At 34.1% G+C, this 21,656-nt stretch overlaps 2 protein-coding genes across 2 annotated transcripts in view; one reads left to right on the forward strand and one right to left on the reverse strand.

The window, feature by feature from the left end:
- Positions 1–21,656, forward strand: part of LOC120627755 (dynein heavy chain 2, axonemal) — an 83,974-nt gene that overhangs the window by 2,418 nt on the left and 59,900 nt on the right. Inside the window, exons 4-27 of the mRNA XM_039895782.1 lie at positions 573–854; positions 2,885–3,479; positions 3,865–4,069; positions 4,677–4,814; positions 5,194–5,340; positions 5,885–6,007; positions 6,521–6,615; positions 7,498–7,573; positions 7,751–7,876; positions 13,232–13,330; positions 13,907–14,146; positions 14,265–14,379; positions 14,762–15,013; positions 16,021–16,217; positions 16,298–16,459; positions 16,531–16,648; positions 16,720–16,874; positions 16,967–17,142; positions 17,662–17,829; positions 17,899–18,066; positions 18,176–18,401; positions 18,479–18,598; positions 18,678–18,811; positions 19,817–20,087. Coding sequence (XP_039751716.1) covers positions 573–854; positions 2,885–3,479; positions 3,865–4,069; positions 4,677–4,814; positions 5,194–5,340; positions 5,885–6,007; positions 6,521–6,615; positions 7,498–7,573; positions 7,751–7,876; positions 13,232–13,330; positions 13,907–14,146; positions 14,265–14,379; positions 14,762–15,013; positions 16,021–16,217; positions 16,298–16,459; positions 16,531–16,648; positions 16,720–16,874; positions 16,967–17,142; positions 17,662–17,829; positions 17,899–18,066; positions 18,176–18,401; positions 18,479–18,598; positions 18,678–18,811; positions 19,817–20,087 — 4,388 coding nt within the window. The remainder of the gene's footprint in view (positions 1–572; positions 855–2,884; positions 3,480–3,864; positions 4,070–4,676; positions 4,815–5,193; positions 5,341–5,884; positions 6,008–6,520; positions 6,616–7,497; positions 7,574–7,750; positions 7,877–13,231; positions 13,331–13,906; positions 14,147–14,264; positions 14,380–14,761; positions 15,014–16,020; positions 16,218–16,297; positions 16,460–16,530; positions 16,649–16,719; positions 16,875–16,966; positions 17,143–17,661; positions 17,830–17,898; positions 18,067–18,175; positions 18,402–18,478; positions 18,599–18,677; positions 18,812–19,816; positions 20,088–21,656) is intronic.
- On the reverse strand, positions 7,945–12,566 carry LOC120627756 (DNA-dependent metalloprotease dvc-1). Its single transcript, XM_039895783.1, has 3 exons — positions 12,291–12,566; positions 11,167–11,398; positions 7,945–10,143 (listed from the first exon to the last, which is right to left on the reverse strand). The coding sequence occupies exons 1-3, from the start codon at positions 12,446–12,448 to the stop codon at positions 8,722–8,724; spliced, it is 1,812 nt and encodes a 603-aa protein (XP_039751717.1). The 5' UTR covers positions 12,449–12,566; the 3' UTR covers positions 7,945–8,721.

Below are 21,656 nucleotides of genomic sequence, written 5' to 3' on the forward strand. Positions count from 1 at the left end.
AAGAATTTATCTATAGTTATTATAAACCAGAGAACTTTCGGGAATTAAAAATTCGGGAATTGCACCCTCCGGATCTCCCACTTACAAGACGCGTAAACAAACGGCGGATCTCAAACTTAATGTAACGATACAAAAATGTAATGTAAAGATACAAAAATGTAACCGTATAGATTCGTTTGTTCTTCCGTCAAAGGAACCGTAATAAACTTCTTTTGTTTGTCTGTAATAAAATGTTAACTGCCTTGTTGGTCTAGTCGTTACTATGTCCAACTACGTATCACGAGGTCCTAGAGTATTATCCCGGTTCGGGTCAAAGTTTTAAGGTTTTGTTTTTTCTATAATAGAATTTTCAGTACTAGCCCAGAGTTAGGAAATTGCCGTCCACGTGCCGGGAACTCAATTCCCGTGACTCGCAGAGTAAAGCCTTCGGTCCGTCGGTGATAATAGTCGTTTAAGCCCACCAACCCGCACTAGAGCAGCGTGGTGGGTCACTATCTAAAACCGTATCTCCTAGGAACGATGAGGCCTGCCCTGCAGTGGGACAATTCAATTCTGGAATTCTTCCGTTTCAGGTGTAAAAAGTGAATTCTGCTCCCAACTGCACACATTCCTGGCGAAGCTGACAGATATGTACTACAAAATGCTTGGTCTCACCGTCCTCTATATACCAAGAGAAGGCCAACAATTGTCTTTTGAAGTGGCTTCTCTTGATCGGGAGTTGGTGAAGAGATTGGAAGGTGTAGTGGTTTATTGGACACACCAGATCAAGTCGTGTATCGAAGACCAGGCCTCCGTTGCTTCGCAGAAGGAACTTTTATGTCCGAGTGATGAATATGATTTTTGGGTTTACAGACGTAAGTATAAAGTTCAATTTTAAAGTATTCAAATCAAATCAAATACACTTTATTGTACACCAAAGACAAAGCAATAAAATACAATTGAAATAAAGAAAGAAAAGGTACAATAGACGGCCTTATCGCTTAAAAGCGATGTCTGCCATGCAGCCTACCAAAGTACATGAAGTAAAAATAAAGGATTAGGGTGTACACAAAATAATACTTAAATAATAAACTTAAATTACAAAAATGGATATGTAATTATTGTATGAGCATTGAGATAATAAATTAAATAAAACGTTTTTGAAATACGCACACCTATAATATAAAAAATATAATAGAAAATATATAATATATACAATAAATACCTATATGTCGTAAATAAGCCAGAAATAAAAAGGAGAACAAATAAGGAGACTGTTTAAAAACCAGCTGTAAAAGGGGGAAAAAAGTCAAATAAAATAAGTCTTCCGGGGAAGTACTACCACCATGCATGTCTGCCGCTAAGCTGCGTCCTGAAGGGCGTGATTGCGGGTGTTAATACTGGCACGTGAGGCTTAAAGCACTGTCCACCCTCAAATTCGAGGGGATTGCGAGCTCTTCACCCCCTCGCGTCTTACAGTTAGCCGCAGTAGCAAGCACTGGTTTGGAAAAACACACGTGACAAAATACTTAGTTATAATTATTTAGAGTTGAATGAAAAGTATTTGTTGTTTACGGTAAACATTAACATTCGCCTCGGGTTGATTTACACGGGGCGGTATCTTAATGTTGCTCTGTTTACATACGATGGTTTTCTTATAAACATCAGAAAGGCCTTATGCTTGGTCTATATTATCCCTTTCACTTATAAGATGGTGTCCATTAATTAGTTAAGTGTTTAGGAGAGGCGAAACAACTTTGACATTACTTTATTGCCCAAGTGACACGCAATCTTTTCGCAAGTCACTGGGTAAAATTCTGAGGAAACTGGGTTCATCAAAAATTTGGAATGACATCCCTCCTCCCCTACGCAAACAAGTAACGTCTACAAATAGAGTTAAAAAATTCTTTAAATTATTTTACAAAAAATCTCAATAACCACCACAATCTCAGTAAATAAAAAAAATAAAAAATAACAAATTATCACCTTTTAGTACTTTTATATAATTTTATATAATTTTTCCTTTATTTCACATTAAAGACACTCACATTACATTTAATTTTTGATTTTAGATTTCCAGTTTTTTCTTTTTTTTTTAGTTTTTCATGTTTATTAATTTCATAATTTTTGATTTTGTTTATTATTTACCTCTTTGATGATTTTGTGTTTCTCGATGTAAATAAGTTTGTTTTAATGAAAAATATCTTTTGTTTGTTTATATATTATAGTATATATTATATTCTATGTTATTGTTCTTTTTTATGATTATTTTGTTCTTGTTTAGTCGCGAGGATTCAGTGACGACGAAGATAATGGGGCTGGCTGAAAACCAGTGCTGCGCGTTTTAGTTTGCAGCTATACTGAGCCAGCTCCTTTGTCACACATTTTTTTTTAATTTTTATACTTTAACAATTATTTTATTTCAAAAATGTAACATTTTACACAAATGTGTGACAATAAATACGATTTTTCTTTCTTTCTTTCTTTCTTTCATTTGAGTTAACGAATTATAGTAGTTCCTATAAGTACTTTATCATTCCATTTATTATCGGGCTCGTGGCCCGTGGCCACACCACAAGTCGTCGTGTTTATCGGGTAATGTGATTCAAGACTATGCTCTGAGAACTCGTAAAAACTTTTTATAAACTTTTTTATTTATTTTATTTTTATATATAAATAACTAATCAAATAATGTATTTTTTAAATACATAAAGTACAGATTAACGTATTTACAAAAACTAGCGAAACCTCACGACATAAGCTCATGGGGGGCAACGAAATTACGCAAAATGAATGCCCCTAAGAGATCATGAATACGTCCAGCATTGAGATGCTTAACTCATAGTGGAATTAAAAAAAAAAAGGAGATACTAATGAGATTAATGATGAAAAGCTTTCTTTACAGATGAAAATTTAAACGCACTAGTTTACCAGTTGAAGAACCCAGCAGTGAAACACATCACAAAGATACTAGTGACAACTCACTCCACGTTTATCCACCAGTTTCAAACGCTGTGCGACGAAATAATGCTTAAGATTGAGGAAGCAACATCGAACATTGAGTATCTTCAAATTATCAAGCAACCGTGTGCAGTTCTGGAATGTGTTGTAGATCCAGATGAAATATGCAAGCACGTCCCAAACATCATAAACCTTTTCAGATTCATCTGGATGCAATCACCATACTACAATTCGGAGACGCGTATAACGAATCTGTTCAAAGATCTGAGCAATCAAATCATTATATTGTGCAGGAACTACATTAAATTAGACGACCTATTTAGCGGGCAAACTAAGAAAGCTTTAGGGGAATTCACTAAATGCATCGATTGTTGTAAACAGTATCGCGAGATTTATGATCTGATGTTCGAAGCGCACAGCGAAAAGGGACCTGGCACATGGAATTTGGACACGGGGTCGATATTCAATTATATTGACTCATTTGTCCAGAGGTGTTTTGATATGCTGGACGTTTGCAATTGCATGATCATATTTGGAAGGTAGTTAACATTTTATTAGACACTTCATCACTCTAGGCATTCCATAAATTACTGCTTTGAATTTTTGTTACTTTTGGACGTCTCTTTCCTTCAGGATGCGATAATATTTAGAATGTCCTGCGTTAGGAAATTATGAATATATAATTTTTAAATTGACCAGAACTGGCAGGTGCTTGAGCCACAATCCGGCTACCGGCAAAACCTTACCATAAACCGAAATAGTGCTCCGATCCAATTATGTTTGGGTGATATCGCAGTCGAGCTACATTTGGTCATCAATCGAATTGTAAAAATACACATACAAGCTTAAGCAGACAATAGGCGGTAAGCGACAAACTAAAACTTTATCACTAGAATTAAAACTTTATCACATTTTTCATTCTAGAATCGACGAACTAGAAGTAATAAACAAACCGATGTTTAGTGGTGCACGCGGTGACCAGTTTGAAGCTAAGTGTGACCAAATCGAGCATATGTTTCACGACGCCTTGGATAATGTCAAAGCAGTTACTCTTAGTATACTGGATGTTCAGGCGCCTTCTTGGTACGATGATATTCTGCAGTTTCGAACTGTCATTAAAGATATAGAGGTAAGAAACTTTTGAGATAAAGCCCGACTTACCACCGTTGTGGGGACTAACTGTATGTAAAAAAAAAGTGTGTGCGTGTAACCTTTACGCGCGATTGAAGTAAAACTTTTATTATTATTTATTGATGAAAGAGTAAAATGCTGGGACTCCGCAATTTCATTTAGCATTCACAATTTCATTTTGTATTCTATTTAAAATACATTAATATCACTTTCTCATTTTATAAATATTTTCATTTGGTAAATAGAATAATTGAGAGTAGATCAGCACATTTAATATTAATTGTCATTAATTATTAGAGAATGTCGCAATCTTCAGAAAGCGTTAAAAAAACTAAGTTACTCTCTAGTCGAGCTTAAGGAAGTTTTGCTTTAAAACAATTGTTCCATTTTTATCCGCATTATGGCGAGTTTTTTTATTTTTCTGGTCCTGTCCACTGGACACAAGTCTTTTATAGCGTGATCCAAATGCCAAGGTTTTGGCCCGTTTGTATCCAGCGACGCGCTTGAATTGATCTTCCTGATTACCCCATCAACTATTTTTAAATCCTATGGTTTTATTGCACTTAATAGAAGTAACCGGGCCAATAATTTTGCGTTTATTTCAGATCATAATAGAAAACTTGGTTGAAACCGTATTCGAAGGAGTCAACCACGTAGAGGAAGCCGTGGTTGCACTGTTCTCCTTGCATAACTACTCAAAACGGAAGAATCTTCGACGTATATACAAGAGGAAGACTGCAGAAGTAAGAAAACATTACAGCTAATCCTTCCATGGATTCGATATGGCAATTTTGACTATACCAATTGTATCCTTATTTAAAGTATGTAGAAATATTAGAATTTTTAATTTTGATAACCGCATACCCCTATGACAGCACACCACATCAAAACAAAGTTATTTATTTATTCCACTAAAAGTTAGCCCTTGACTGCAATCACACCTGCTGGTAAATGATGATGCGGTCCAAGATGGTAATTGACTGTAATCGGTTTCTACGCGAAATCGTACCGGAACGCTAAATCGCTTAGCGGCAAGCCTCTTTCAGTAGTGTGTTAACTAGCCACAGCCGTAGGTCAACACACCGGATCCGATCGAAAAAAAATTGAAAAAAAATCCTCTAGGTATGGGCGATGTTCAGCGAAGAAGTTCAAGAAGCTAAGAAAGAAACTGTATCATCGAGAGGAGTTTATCCTGCCGATCTACCCTCGTTCGCTGGAAGAGCTGTTCTTTTAAGGCTGCGCAGAAATCGACTAGCTTATCTTAAAAAGGTATGTCTGGATTTTAAAACAATGTCTCAACTCTTTCATTTAGATAGGCTATGTATACAAGTAAAAAAGCAGCTATTCTTGAAGCACTAAAATTATAGGTTACGGTAACACTAATGCCCGTTTTCACTTAAGCTACGAATCGCCTTAATAGTATGCCTAGTTATTTAGGTGATTCCTAGGGAATGAAAACGTTTCATGAACTCCTTAGAGATGTCTGAGGTTAGGCGCCTTAAAAATAAATATGAAAAATGAAAACACAAAAGAACCATAGACAAGTTAGGTCATATTAATTGCCAAGTGAAAATCGTTTGGTTAAAGGTTGATATATTCCTAGGAATCTTTGATTAGTCGTTACTTACTTAGGCATTGGCATATCCGTGAAGACAGGAGACTCATATAGTGTGGTTTTTGTTTTTTATTTCTGCCATATATTAGACACTACTTATTACCTAGAGTAAATATAGAGGCGCTATAATACTTGAGTCTGAACCTGAATAACAATATCGCGAAAATTTTGGAACGTAGGTATTATTATTGGTTCCAGGTTATGACAGATGCTTCCGTCTGGCTTATGCCGTGCAGCAATTCTGAAGACGTCATAATGCACGTAAACAGGCTTATGGGTGCCATCGACGTCGCGATAAGGGAGCTATGGATTTCTTGGACGGTATGTTATATAATCTTCCGCAAACAAAGATCTAATAATTTATTACTCTACTATTAAAGCAACTGAAATGTACCCCAGGAGATAAAACCTTAATCGATATTTGCCTGTATCAAACCGCCATCGATGAGAATGATCACTTTGAGGGTTCTTTTAATTTTAGTATATTGTATTTGTATATAAATATGTTTGCATATATGTAAAGAATATAAATTATATAACTAATGGGTTGTTTAATCTGTACTAAGTATGTTTATTTTATGTTTATGAAATTATATCATAGTATGTTACTTATATATATGTTGTACCACCTATTTTATCTATAGCGTTTTCTCCTACGCCTTTGTTTGCCTGGAAGAGATCACTATATAGCGATATCTATTGTATTTGTATCTCTGTGAATCTTCTCTGTGGTGTACAATAAAGGTGTATTCATACATTCGATCACCAGGATAATAGTTTGATATTTTCGTTTGCAAATCCAAAATAATGGCTCTTTGTAAATTTTTATTTTAGCACAACATAGACGAAAAGTGTTCTGCCGGTCTCAATAAAACCTTGATGAGAAAGAGCGCTGAGAATCCAGGATTAATGGAGTGTAATATTGACGTGTAAGTTAATTTATGACACCTGATTTCTGAGGCTCGCATGATAAAGATTTCGCATGTCACCTTCTTAGCCTATGATTAGCGGCAAAAGTAAAATGTCCCTCAGACACAAGGTCACCTCGTATAAAATCTGTATTCGCCCTATAATGACCTACGCGAGTCCCGTGTTTGCACATCTCCCGCACAGATCGTTTAGCAGCTTGCAAAAGCTGCAAAACAAATTCATGCGCATGGCCACCAACTGCCCGTGGTTCGTGCGCAACTCTGACCTTCATAGGGACCTAGACCTCCCTACGATAGCTAGTTATTTCAAACGGCTCTCTATAAGTTACTTTAAGAGAACCGAGTCTCATCCCAACCCGTTAGTGGTGAAGGCGTGTTCTTACACGCCTAATCCAAACGTCGATCCTAATAGGAGACGACCCAGACACGTCCTTGACGACCCCGACGAAGACATAACGACGGACAACGCTCCCTATGCTAGGGCTTTAGGGCTACACACCGACGACACAGTAACCACAGCGTCTTCGCCGGCGAAGACGAGGTCCCCGATTTCTTACGTCACCCGGACGTGGACACAATCCACGGCCACGGGGACGTACGGACTAATCACCGTCCGATCAGTCCTCCAAATTCCGACGTCCGCCTAAGCCGAGGTCCGAGTCTCGCAGGAGACGCCCCTAGGTAGACGTCACCCCGATATTCCTCGAGCCCTGGGGCTCAAAACCCTTCATCAGGCGACGCTACGCGCTCGCCCCGACCCACCGGTGAAGCTGTTGAAACCCGTAAGGTTCGCAGCTACTAACATTTCGAATCCACACACACCTTCTTAGCATAAGCCAAAGAGTAAGAAGATCATGCAATACAATCGATACCTTGTTTCAGAAATATCTTGGAACTGTTTAAAGAAGCCAGCAACTGGGAAAATTTAGGCCTTGATATACCGCTTCATGCATTTCAGGTTTAATATTTCTTTTCAAATTCATTTTTTATATATACCCTCAATTTCAATACTAATTTATAAGTTTGACTTTCGTTGTTATTGAGAACTGTTTTCTCAACTTCTGCCCCAAACATTTCTTTATAATATGTTAAATATAAATATTATCTTAACTACCTTTATTTTTGCGAAAAATAGGTATACATGAAGAGCAAGACGGTATATTATGTTTACGAAAGCGTTTTGGCAGTTGTAAAGGGGTACAACAAGATAATAGACTCACTCTCGGATCAGGAAAGGCTTTTGTTTAAGCCGCTCATATCCGTAAGTTGAATAAAAACCATTTTTGTATCAAAGTAAGAACGACGTTTAATGCATTCATGACGGTAACATTATATTAATTGTTGTAATAAATAATCATTATATTCTTCAAACTTAATAGATAGGTATAAATTAAAAATTAAAAAAAAATAACTTACAAAACAATACTTAAATTAAATTCTGTTTCTATCAAACACAATAAACACACATTGGTACCAATCCTGTTTCGCGCATATCTCATAACTCAACTAAACTGACAGGTCTAAAAGAGATTCTATCCTTTACCAGAAAAAACGTAGTTTAATAGATGGCACTACATCTAGATATGATAATTTTGTTCAGTTTAGAGTTTTGTTTGCGTCAACACCACCAGTCTAAAAAGCATCTAATAATATCCTAACGGAATATGAACCACCTGAAAATATTTTCGATTCCGTGTATCGATTGCGAACCATTGCGTCTATCGCGATTACAGTTATGCTTTATTTATGGAACTTTTTTCTACTTATGAAAGGCAACTTTAATGGCTTATTTTAACCAGTACTTGATCTGGGAGGGAATGTGAAAGCATAACTATCGATGATGCTGCCATTACACAACTGCTAGTTTCCGAAGATCAAATAATACTCTTATTTTTATTTCTAAGTTTTTTTATCGTTTTTAATCAATCCATTCCTTATGTATGCACACATTTGTATTTTACCTGTATCTTCTATTTCTATTATTATGTTTGATTCAAAATGTTTGTATTGCTTCAATTCTATGTTTTACAGCAAATATAAGTTTTTACGTATTAATTTATTGGAAGTTTTAAACAGAAGACCGTATGACGATAACCAATCAATAATTTAACTCAAACATAAGTCTAAATGATCGTTCATATCATTTTGTTCAATCATTTTTAAACAACACGGACATGGCGATTTGGTACCAGTCGCATTAAGCGTTAAAGATTCATCAAAAATATCATCGTCATCGTCAATAACGATTGTATTATTGGTAAAACTTGTTGAAGTACCTTCTGTGGGCATTGTAGTATTATTATCAAAAAAGGCTAAGCATTCCTCTAGATGTTCATTTATTGATTTACTAACTATATTTCCACAGCATGGGCATTTTTGGTCGTTTATAATTATGATAGCATCTGTTTTTTGACTAGTTCCCGGTTCTATTTTAATTTTTGGTACATCGGTTTTGTTAATATCAACAATTGTATCCCAATCTGTTACTTCAGAACTTATTTCAGTTTTAGTATTTCCAACCTTTTCATTTTCTTTTTTGATGTTTACGGATTTCTGTTCCATATTATCTAAAGATATCCGGGTATCAACGTTATGCTTTAATTTATTATTTTCCGACTTAATATCTATCTTAAGCTTAAAATCATCATTTTGTTTCATATTTCCAATTACCTCATTATTTAAACATTCATCCAAATGTATATTTATTTTCTCAGTATTTATTTCTCTATTACAAACTGGGCAAGTGACTAAATTTGTATCGGCAGGCACAACTGAAAATCTTTTATTCCTATTAGTTTCTTTAATTTCAAAATCTTTACCATACAAATCTTTTAATAATGAGGTAGCGGATGTTTTAAAGTAATCATCTATTTTTTTAATTTTGCTAGGTGGTGAAAACATTTCTGTATCTGCTTTATGTTTACTTGTATTAGGTATGTTAGTAGAAACAATATTTCTACTCGGCACTTGGTTCTTGGTATAATTTTTAGCATTTGTGCTAGGTGTTAACTGCTTATTAGCCCAAACGTTTCTTACAGTTTCAGCAACATCTACAGCGCTAGTGCTGCTTTTATCGTTAATAGTGTTACCTTTACCGCTAAATACTATGACATTAGTTTTTGTAGCTTTAGGATTATAAATAACGTTGTTTCTTTTAGTTACCACTATGGTATTACTACTGTTGCTTTTTGTAATTAAATTAGATTTTACGGGTACATTATTAGACTCTTTAAGAACTGGTTTTGAAAGTTTATCGTTGTTATTATTATTATTATTAATAGTTGTGTTAATATATTTTGTGATATCACCACAAGGATTAGGAGATGCTCGTTTCTTTTTATCCTTTCCATAATTTTCTGGTTCTTTGATTTTTACAAAGTTACCTCCACACCTTCTTTGGTGAGCTTTCCACCAGTACTCTGATGGTCCAGGGGCTCTGTTGGTAGAGCGCCGCACGATTCCAAAATGTGGTTTCATAGTGTGGCATGGTCCATTACAACGCCACCAATGGGTTTTGTACAGTTCTACCTAAAACAATTTTAAAATTATTTTTTATAAGATCATTATAACGAAGTGGCCACCCTTCTCAGTATAAATCGTAAAGAATAAGTCTGCTTTAATACATGAAAAGACTGAGTTATAATTTTATACCTAAATATACTTGGGTAAAGAAATCAACAAAAGTGCATAGTGCAAAAGTATTAAAATAAAGCAAGGCTGAATTCCATTTACTACTTATGATGCTTAAAAATTCTACCTGTTACTAAACAAATAGCTGCTGCGTGTGGCTTTAGCCATCTTCAGCACAGCTAGCATGGGCATGAGACAATTATCTCCTTGGGGAAAGGATCAAATATGTATCTTCTCCCACAACTTTCTCAGAGCGCATGTGGATATAACATAAAAAATAGGTTTATGTGTAATAATAAAGGGGGGTAAACTTCTATTATTCGATGTTCCAGTGCTTCAGCAGGTGGGCACGTTAATTATATGCTCTCTGAGGGGATATAATTTTTGCCTCCTGCCTGTGCTAGCCTAGCTGCTGTACGGCTAGGTTACGCGCCACAAGAGAATTATGTGTACCCATTACCATACCTACGGTCAATCCCTATAGAAAACAAAGAGTAACTTTTAGTTTGTGGTGGTGCGCATATCTTAGCCCTACTGGGTGTACACTATATATTATGGCCAAATTTCCAAACAATATTACTCCAATGATTGAATTGAACATAAGTAACAAATTAACAACACACTTTCACATTATAACATTATGCATCATGTATTGCACAGTTTGAGTGATTTACTGCAGTTGACTCAACATGTCCTTAATCTATGGTTAACACTGACATATACTATGAAAAAATTACTGTTTGGATTGCATTAAGGAGCAGATTTGCCCTGCCAATTCAGTTGTACAAAAATCTCTAACCTAAACTGACAGGTCTAGAAGTATGACTATTTGGGCATAGTGAAAAGGATAGGCCGACTTTGAGACCTGGAAATAAAACAGAATTGACACCATAATGTAATTTTATAGTTAGTAAAACTAACCTCATCATGGAAATCATGATAAATGCTTATATTGAGTCCAGCAGCTTTATTAATTCTGTACATATGCTCTTTAAAGTTTGGACCATGCCCATCTCTATCTTGGTCCCTGCATGTGACAAAGAGGTAGGCGTGGATCATCTCATGTAGAAGGGTCTCAATTAGATCTTTACGAGGCCTCAGCTTGAGTAATGGTTCACTCAGGGCTATGTCACATAAGCCTCCTCTGTCATACCTGTAATTGATAGAATATAAATATTTAGTTAATGGACCAAGCATATTGAGACAACACATATTTCTTTTAAGTCATAAGAGTTTTTACCTACACTAAGAGATATATATAAGTTTTCTACCACCTTAGACTGGAACACCAGGGCGGAAATTGCAATCAAGGGCAAACAAAAAGCATATACAATTCTTCGATTGGCTAGTAATTTGCTTAACAATTTGATGGAGAAGTTGCAATAATCACAATTCAAGTCAGAGATTGATAGAATGTCAGTGGCATACTGATGATTGCAATACTTTGAAAAATAAATAGTGATAATCAAATCTACTCATTAGATTTAGATTCATCATGAAACCACCAACCGTCCAACAGGGCATCTGTCTCCTCTCAAATTGAGAAGGATAGTACTCCAACACACTGGCCAAGTTCTGATTGGTAGACTTCACACACCTTTGAAAACATTATAGAGAACTCTCAAGCTTCAAATCAATCAATCAAAAAAACTTTATTGCACACGAGAAAAATAAATAAAAGAGAACAAGGTAAAAGTCAATTAAATTTGTGTAACAAACGCTTGTGTGTTTCCTCAATATGTTTTCCTTTTCTAACGGTTATAGCATGATGTTAAATATCGTATAATTGTTCTCAGGAAATGGTGTATCAAATGTAATAATAATTTCTCCAAGCGGACTGGTTGATTAAGACAAAATACAATCTAATAAATAATGACTACTGAGTAATAGTCCACCAATTCGCAATGGGCCACCGTGGTGGACTACGGCCTTAACCCTTTCTCATTGTGCCGATGGGTTGGTCTGATGATAATGATGGTGATGGTGACGCTATATCGGTCAGCTACTAAAGAAAAGTAGTTTTGCCTGGACGTAGTTATACTTACGAGCAAATACCTGCGCATGAGTACATCCGTTTACTCCAGCGGACCACAGCTCTGCTGGCTAACTTGGTCCAGAAAAATACTTGATCGAAATGTAGAAATAGAGAGTGAACATTTGGAGTCGGGTCAACTAACTCCAACTCTGGATCGCTTAAATTCATCTTGAGAGTCTACTAGCATTTGTACGTTGTCTACTTTCATAGATAAATTGCTCAAGGAAACAGCTAAGAACTCGCAAAAAACCTACAATTTACAAATCAACAACAACATTTTTGAATTTCAAAAACTATGACATTGACATTTGACACACATAAGTCACAGATTCCACCAATACCGCGGTTTTCTGTAAAAGAACCTGGAACCATTAAGACTCAACTCTGCATATCAATTAAAATTAAAATAGTTTGATAAAATATTATTTCGCTGCGGTAGTCTTGTTTTAAATTTATTTGTGTGCAATTAAGTACATCTATCCATATATTGTCATGGGATCCATATACATATCAACAAACCCAAAAATGGACTTTGAAAAGCCATAATTAAGTTACTTGACAATAATAATAAATTATGAAGACTCAGGCATAAGAAACGACGAATCAATACTTTCATATACACTTACGTCATATACGAAAATACTATTGTTCGTATACACCGTAACATTTTTTATCTTATCGCAATAAGATTCAACGGAACTTTGGTACTTGGTAGCTATATTTGATAGTTTTAGAATAGTTCCGTTGTAGTTTGTACAACTGTTTACCTCATACAATATTGAATAATATTATTAGAACCATAAGCCACGTAGTGCCACAATTCCGCTGCAGTTTTATAATTAATCAGTTCCTGCAGATCCACACCCGCATAGGTATTTTATTTACACCTTTACGGCATCAGTGCTACCATATAAATAATATTCTACTTCTCATATTTTTTTTTATTTAAAGGCATGTGAAAAGAAAGTCCAGCCGGGAATTACAAAATTGACCTGGACATCAACAATGTCTGATGCATATATTGCAGACTGCGTTTTACAAATTGGTGAAGTACGATTATTATAATATACTAGCGCACCCAGCCCGCTTCGCCGGGCTAGATTTTGCTTTATTTTATTTAAACAATTTACTTTAATTACTTACATCATTAAATTTTTAATTTAAGTCTCATAATATATTAAATCATTTATTTCTCTCCGTATTCATTCTCTTATATTCTCTTCTCGAGCGAGTGGATATCATTATCTACACCCATGTACACCCAACAGTGTAGAATATCATCATAGTAAATAAAAGCTGTATTTGACAGTTTGACAGTTCAAAAATAGGAGTGCTCCGATCTTCACCAAACTTTACAGGATTACTCGCCAGGTTAATCCGGAGATTCCCTGAAAGTTTCATTGAAATCGGTCCAGCCGTTTCGGAGCCTATACGGAACATACCCACACACTTTTTCTTTTATATATAAGTATATATATATAGATTTTTGAAATGTTAGGTACCAGATAATCTTTTCAATATTAAAAGTATTTTACCAAGAATTCATTAAAATCACTTTATAGCAATAAGGTTGCCAAATTATTTTTAAAGGTTATTAATGCTTCCATTCAATAAACTTCGTTTTAGCTGCAAGATTTTGTAACGACGTATAAAAATTGCAATTTAAATTTGGTAAAGATAATGGAAAAAGTTTGTGATACCCCACTCATTGAATTTGATATCTATAACGTTTTCGACATAAAAGACCTTCGACACAAAATAAGAGAAATGGAAGAAGAAGCAGCTACAAAAATACTGGATATGTACAAGGAAGTTGTAACTTACGTTATAATTGTGTATGAAGGATTTGAATCATATATAACACAGGTAAGTTCCTTATAAATTTTATCTTCAAGAGATACGTTAAGAATTAGAAATGGGTTGGAAGAACAAAAGTTAAAATTAGAATAATAAGTTATAAAAAGTATGTCTTAAACTTTTTCAGATGGCCGAACACTGGATTAAGTATGTCAGGAGATTTGACCAACTGTTAGAAGATGCATTACGATTGACAATTAAAGCTACCATGCAAAACATGTACAAATGCGTACACGGTGACGGTAAGCTAAAAACATATAAAACACTAAATTATTGAAAAAACCCATGACGAAATAAAAAATCGATTGCCTCCTTGTACAGCTTTAAAAAAAATCCTTTAAATTTGCGCTTTAATGAACAATTATTAAATATATGCGTGATAAAGTAACTCATGTTGAATCGTCAATTGCCTATAACAACCCATTGCTCTGAAGGGTTTGCCTATAACTTGGCTGGATTGCAGTAGTAGTAGAAGCCTAAAAGACTCGCATGACACCCGCGGGAAGTGTATAATTCTAATGGTATTATAAAATACCGTCACCACACTGTACGAATCGTTAATGTTAATGTTAAACTGTTAATGTTGTCGAATTTTAAAGAAGGACCACGGAATTTAATTTGTAGGTACTATGGCACCCTCACCGCTTATCAAAATGAATCTATATTTATCTGATAAAAACCATATAATTTATGATCCTACACGACATGAACTGGAAGATACATTTACAACAGTTTTGGAGGAGATAATTCATCTTATGAGTACTATTCCAAGATTATTTGAAAAATTTGGATTGCCCGCTGGTGGTCTTAAGAAGTTCAAAGATGTGATAACAAGTGATACAGACAGTAACAAACTTCAAGCTTTGATTGATACAGGTACATTGGATTTAAATCAATATATAGACTTTTACTAGCCGTTGCGTTTGATTTCGTCTGCGTATGTACATTTTTTTTAGGTCACTCATGGTAAATTAATCTTTTCTCAATTTTTCAAAAAGATAAATTTAATATGATACTCTTCTTTAAATTTCAAATAAGAATAATGTAGCTGACCCGTGCAATTTCGTTTGCACCAAATCGGTTATTACCAGTTTTTATTATATTTTAAAAATTGCACCGTCCGCGCCACCTCGACCTCACCTCGCCTCGGGTCTTGTTTATTTCTGCGGCATACCCATTCTCTAAACGATAGGTCATAGGTTTTGAGTTATTTAAAAAGGAATTTGCAAATCAATCTTAATTATGAAACTATTTATCTTGATTAGGCTTAATCTTATGGTTGGAATGTTACCATCTTTCGATTGTTACCGTATTTTCACACGTGTTAGTTAGTTTAACCCGTTTGCTTTTGATTGCCAAATTATAACAAAAAGCGGCTATTGTGACTTAACCATAAAAGCTACACATATAGCCTCGCGGACCAGTTTGTGTTTTGTTTTAATGATTACATTAAACATGTAGCACATTATTTTTCACTTTGTTCAATAGTGAAAACCATAAGAAAATCTGTTCGGTAGTTTTTCAGTTTTTCGCGCCCACTAAGACAGAGAGACGCGGTGGGGGGCCTTTGTTTTATAATATGTTAAGATAAGTAATGGAAGGATAAAGAAATCTAACTAACCCCCTGTTCTTGTGTCGAAGTTAACTTAGTTACATATCAAAATAAGATTATTATGATCTTCTTCGCTTTCTCAATTCGTTATTCTGGAATAGTTTAAGAAAAAAAAATTGTTATAAAATCTAGGTTTTTTATACCAATTTTATATTATATTTGTTTTTTAAACAATAGTATAATTTAGCTTAATTATACGTATGGTCGGACATGTCTTAATATATGTTTGACATTAATGTTTATTAATTTATTATTTTATAATATTTTCTAGAAATTGAATACAACGTTACTCTTGTAAATGAACATATACGTCTGTGGAGTCCTTACTCTCATATCTGGAAAGTGGACAAAGATGATTTTATGGTTAATTATAGAGATGAAGGCCATACAGCTGCAGACTTTGATGCTTTAATTATCAATTACAGTAACCTTGCTAACGCTGTGCAGATACAAGAAACTGTTAATCAGGTTATTTTAATGATATCTTAATAGCTTGACCTTTGCTTCTAACAGTTTTATTGATCGCTTTGTTATGAAATAAATTTCAGATCCATTTTATAACTCTAAATTCAAGTGAATTAAAGAAATCAATCATAGCCCATTGCTTAGTGTGGCAAACAAAATTAGGTGAATTGTTAAGAAGAATAACAGAAGCTGATATAGACGGAGTTTACGGTTATATTGAAAAAAGCAGCGCAGATGCAATGACCGTAAGATACGATGTATTTCTTCTGTGTGTTGTATTAAACGGAAATATTGCTTATATTAATCTTCTTTTTAGATGCCCTCTAATTTGAAAGAATTAGCTTCTTCGATGGCAACTTACGAACGTTTGATCTCAGAAATACCAACAATAGAAAAGACATTTCCTCCTATCACAGATAAAATGATGACTCTTGGTAATTTAAAACCTTTAAAAAATTGGATTAGCAGAATGTTCCTCAAAATATTTATTTAATGTATATTTTAGCTAAGTTTGAAGTGGAACTAGGACCTGATATGCCAACAAGGCATGAAAATATTCCGGTGCATTGGGCAGAATATTTATTACTTCTTGAAGAGGCAAAAAAGTTGTTAGAATTGAATAAGGACAAGTTTAAAACTGAACTTTTGGAACAAGCTGAGGTATACAAAAAATGTTACTACCTAAATGCCCACCTCTTCTATACCCTTGATATAATTTAATTTTTCTCATAATTTCTTTGGAATATTATCAGGTGTTTAAAGAGCAAGCTAAAGAGTTCTGTGAAGAATTTTATAATACTGCTCCAACCAGCACTGATATAAGTGGAAAAGATGCACTAGCGCAATTGAAAGCTTTTAGAGACCAACTAAATGCACTTCGTTCTCAAGAACAACAGATAAGAGATGGACTAGCTGTTTTTAACTTAACGTAAATAAAATGATTGAGTCATCGTATTTAATGTAGCACATATAGAACTAAGAATGTATGGGTGACATACACCAATCGTTATTTAAACAAATTATTTCATTTTTGCGAGTCTTTTCTATCGTTTCTATCATAAGTGCTTAAATCAAGAATACTAACTAAAGTTTTCACCAATATGCAGATTTTCTCGAATACATTTAATAAACAGTTAAATTTGCTGTGTAAATAAGCTTTTAGGGCGGGTAGGTTAATATTTTTTTTCGCCTTGAATGTTACATTGATTATTTTTTTTAATTTTAATATCATAAATCGTAAATGCTTGACCTATATACGAGTAGTAATACACCTTACCATCTTTGTTTTAATATCATGTCTTGCCGTTGTTGTTGTCTTTTGATATAAAAGCATGTCGGTAATCACTTATCTGAAGCTGATGTTGGTTGTGGGGGTGGTTGTTTAATGACTGGGCGAGTCAGTAAGTTAATTAAAATTATAGTGAACTTTAGGTTTGTGTATTCGTAGGACGCCAGTGAATCTCGATCTTCAAAAGATGGAGAAAGAACTGGAGAAACTGGAAGAAGTGTGGGGATTGGTGTTTCAGTGGGAGGAGTCTTGGGAGAAATATAAAACACAAACGTTTTGGGAGATGGAAACAGATGAAATGGAAGACAATGTAATGTTTCTGTTTAGGTAAGGTTTTTTTCTTTTTGCGAATGTCTCAATTTTGCCTTATTTCTGTATTATAATGTTTTTTAACAGAAATTTTAACCGTCTCTCTCGTCAACTAAAAGACAAAGGATGGGATATTATTGACACAACTCGAGTTAAAGTCGATGCATTTCGACGAACATTACCTCTGATAGGAGATTTGAAAAATCCTTGTATGAGGGAGCGCCATTGGGACAGAATAAAAGCTCTAATGGGAGTGTGAGTGTATTTTTTTGATTTGTTTTTGGCATTTCTACGTTTACTTATTTATTTATTTATTATTATTAAATAAAACTACCACCAATAAAAGGCGTTTTCTTTCTATCAGCGAATTTGATCAAAATTCTGAGGATTTCAAGCTTGACCTGATAATGCGTCTTAATTTTCAAGCATTTGCTGAAGATATTGCAGAAATATCAAATGCAGCAACTATGGAGTTAAACATAGAAAATGGTCTTAAAGCTATACGAGAAGTGTGGAAAAATACGACTTATGAAATGCAGCATCAAAAAGGAGATATGTATAAGATAAAAAATGTTGAAGAAGTTATGCAGGTGCAGTGTAATGAATTGAGACGAATTTAACATAACATATATTATAATTTTAACGAAAACTTTTTATTATTATTTAGTTTCTGGAAGACCATCAAGTACAACTCTCTTCTATGAAGTCTACAAAATACGTCGAACCTTTTATAAAAGAGGTAGACTATTGGGAGAAGTCTTTGGGCTACGTAGCCGAGTGCATTGAGGTTTATACTATAGTTATTATTGCTGTCATTTATTATTTATTTACAATACAGACTGTTTAAAACCTACTCTTAACTATAGATCGCTTTGCAAGTTCAACGACGCTATCTTTATCTTGAGAGTATATTTAGTGGAGAAGATATTAGAAAGCAACTGCCAGCTGAAGTGAAGGTATTTGATGCTCTCACTGCAGATTGGACTGAAATAACAGGCAGGTTAGATCTAATGATAATTAATTCGATTCTAAAAGTAAGCAGCTGTATATATGTCATCATCAGATTTTATTTCCTTGAAATACGTAAAGTAAAAACAACAACAACACAATAACATACGGAATATCTCGATGAAGAAAAGATTATATAGCGGATATAAAGAGGCATGGAAAATTTTCCAACCATAATTTTATTTCAAAACGCTATCTTAATATTCTCTCATCCGCCACTATAGGATAGATCTGTCCAGAAATTAATAATTTCTTCATTCTTTAATACACATAACCTTTGGAATAAGCCGGCTTTTAGCGCCCGATCACTGAGCATCTTAAAGAGATGTAGGCACACTTGTTATACTATGCTTATATCCAGGATGCAAGCTACAACTGTTGATCCGATGATTGGCGACAAACAAAAAAAAATGCATTTTCGCTGTGAAGTAAATCTTCATGTGTTATAAAGTATGACTTGTGCTGTGTAAAATAATGGAGACTTTATTATAAACCGCATAAAGGATACCGCATCTTTCTGGTTGTCAAGGATTATTGTTATAACAGTACTAAGGTAACAATAATTTTAGAATAGAATAGAATAGAAAAACTTTATTGCAACACAACAAAAAAAAGGAAAATACAAGGAAAACAGTAATAATACTTAGTGCTAGGGTGCAAAGGCGGCCTTATCACTAAAAGTGATCTTTTAAAGGCAACCTGAGCGTACGAAGCCGATAAAAGAGTGGAAAATGGATGGTGCATAAAGTAAGTTACAAAAAAAAAAAAAGAAATGTAATATAAACTTACATGAACATACATACTACATTTACATATTAACTACACAAATACCAACATAAATTTATATATACTATGATAGATATATGTGATATATATTTATGCTATTATAAACTTACATACTACTCAATTACATAGATAAGTAATAATTCTTTTTTTAGTAATAATTTTTTTTTTTTTTAATTTTAATGTAAAATTAAACATTAACTTTGTTTTGCAGCATGTACGCTGGATCTAATGCAGTTGAAGCATGTTTATACAAACCTGCTCCGTATGTTTTTAATAAGCTAAACAAGATGGTTGACAATTTAGATGGAATATTAAGAGCCTTGGAAAAGTACCTAGAGACAAAAAGACAGCTGTTTCCAAGATTTTATTTCATTTCAAATGATGATCTGCTTGAGATTTTAGGAAATTCAAAGAAACCGCAATTAATTCAAGTTCATTTGAAAAAGTTGTTTGATAATGTTAATAAAATTAGAATAGATAAGGTGAGAAATCAGTAAACAGTCAATTACTGTACGTATTCATTATGTATTGATAGATCTCGTAATTAGGTAAGTATTGTAAAAATTAATAAATCAGATTCATTATCGCTGTTGGAGTAACTTTTCGATCTAAGGGAATGAAAATTCTTCGAAAATGAGTTGCGTACCTACATTATGGTAAATTATTGTGTAGCACAATTGTGGACAAGTGCTCTTTTTCATCACTAACCGTGAACGAAATAGCTGTAGATAATAATTTGCCTGAAAGTAGTAATAAGATTGCTCGCTCCATTCTTTGCCTACAACTTTATAGTGTTGGTTTTATATTATTAAAAATACGTTAAAATGGTAGAAAGCAACATCTATGTTGGCAACATTAATAAAATCAATAAATCAAGATTCGTCTTTCGAGGGCATTCGTTCGAGTCAGTGTATTTGTCTGTGATAACTGATCGGTGTTCGGTGATCATAAATTATATTATTGTATTTGATTAAATTATTTGTGCATCCATCGCTTATTATTTAAACATGGAAGAAACAGTGAATATGGACAAAGAAGAGGTCGTTCAAGCGAATTACGTCCCATTGCCAAGTCTGGTAAGTACAGTGCTGAAATATATATTATATTACTAATGAATTATGGTAAATACTTCCCATATTTTTGTGAAATAGGTATTTATTTCTTGTAAGAAAATGTAGAGTTCTTAAAGGTACCAGAACAGAGCAAAACGGATGGGGAATGGGTGTGGCTAGCCATCCCCCTTCTGCCCCTCTGCCGATCGATTTTTTAAAACAATTTTTTTTTGATTGCTATTACCATTAAGAGTTCGGAGGTCTCTGGTCGGGAGCGGGTTAAAAATAAAATAGGGAGCCTTTGCCCAGATATATTTTTTTTGCAAATTACTTCCATCAACAGTTCAATGTTCGAGACCACTCTGGTGCCATTTACAATAAACAGAGAATTATAATTATAATTTTATTCTATGACTGGTGTTTTCGTGTGCCCTAATAAAATTCACCACAAAGTTGTCCATCCTACTGAACCAAGTTTCATGTAAAAAACATGCTTTAGCTCTTACATACTAACTGTTCCAGCTTGGTGCAAGGATATGTTCCTCAATTAGGACTTTTGGCTTCAGGGCATTGCGTACCTTTGCTGTAGTGCAAAGAAACAAAGGATTCTTAGGTTTACATATATATTGTTTTGTATGTATGTATACATTGATATTTTAGTTTCTCTGGTATTTTAGATCTTCAAGTTTCTCTTATATAATTTGGTTTTTGTGTAGTATTTCATATGGGCCTGGTGTGTGATGCATAAATGTGAATAAAATAAATCTACAGCAAGTTGTTAAAGTGCACATATGTAGTCAAAAACCAGAAATTATAAAAGGGTTTTGTGTGTAAAGATAAAAAACAGATTTAAGTTTGAAGTGTGCTAGAAAATAAAAACCTATGGTTCGTACTATTGAAATATTGGTAGGAATGCACTATTTCTGTCCATGAACCTGATGGGACTTATTCCAAACTCACTACAAAGTAATGTAATACATTTTTTTTTTTTTTGCCAGT

The sequence above is a fragment of the Pararge aegeria genome, chromosome 11 (assembly GCF_905163445.1).
Source record: "Pararge aegeria chromosome 11, ilParAegt1.1, whole genome shotgun sequence".
NCBI classification, from domain to species: domain Eukaryota; kingdom Metazoa; phylum Arthropoda; class Insecta; order Lepidoptera; family Nymphalidae; genus Pararge; species Pararge aegeria.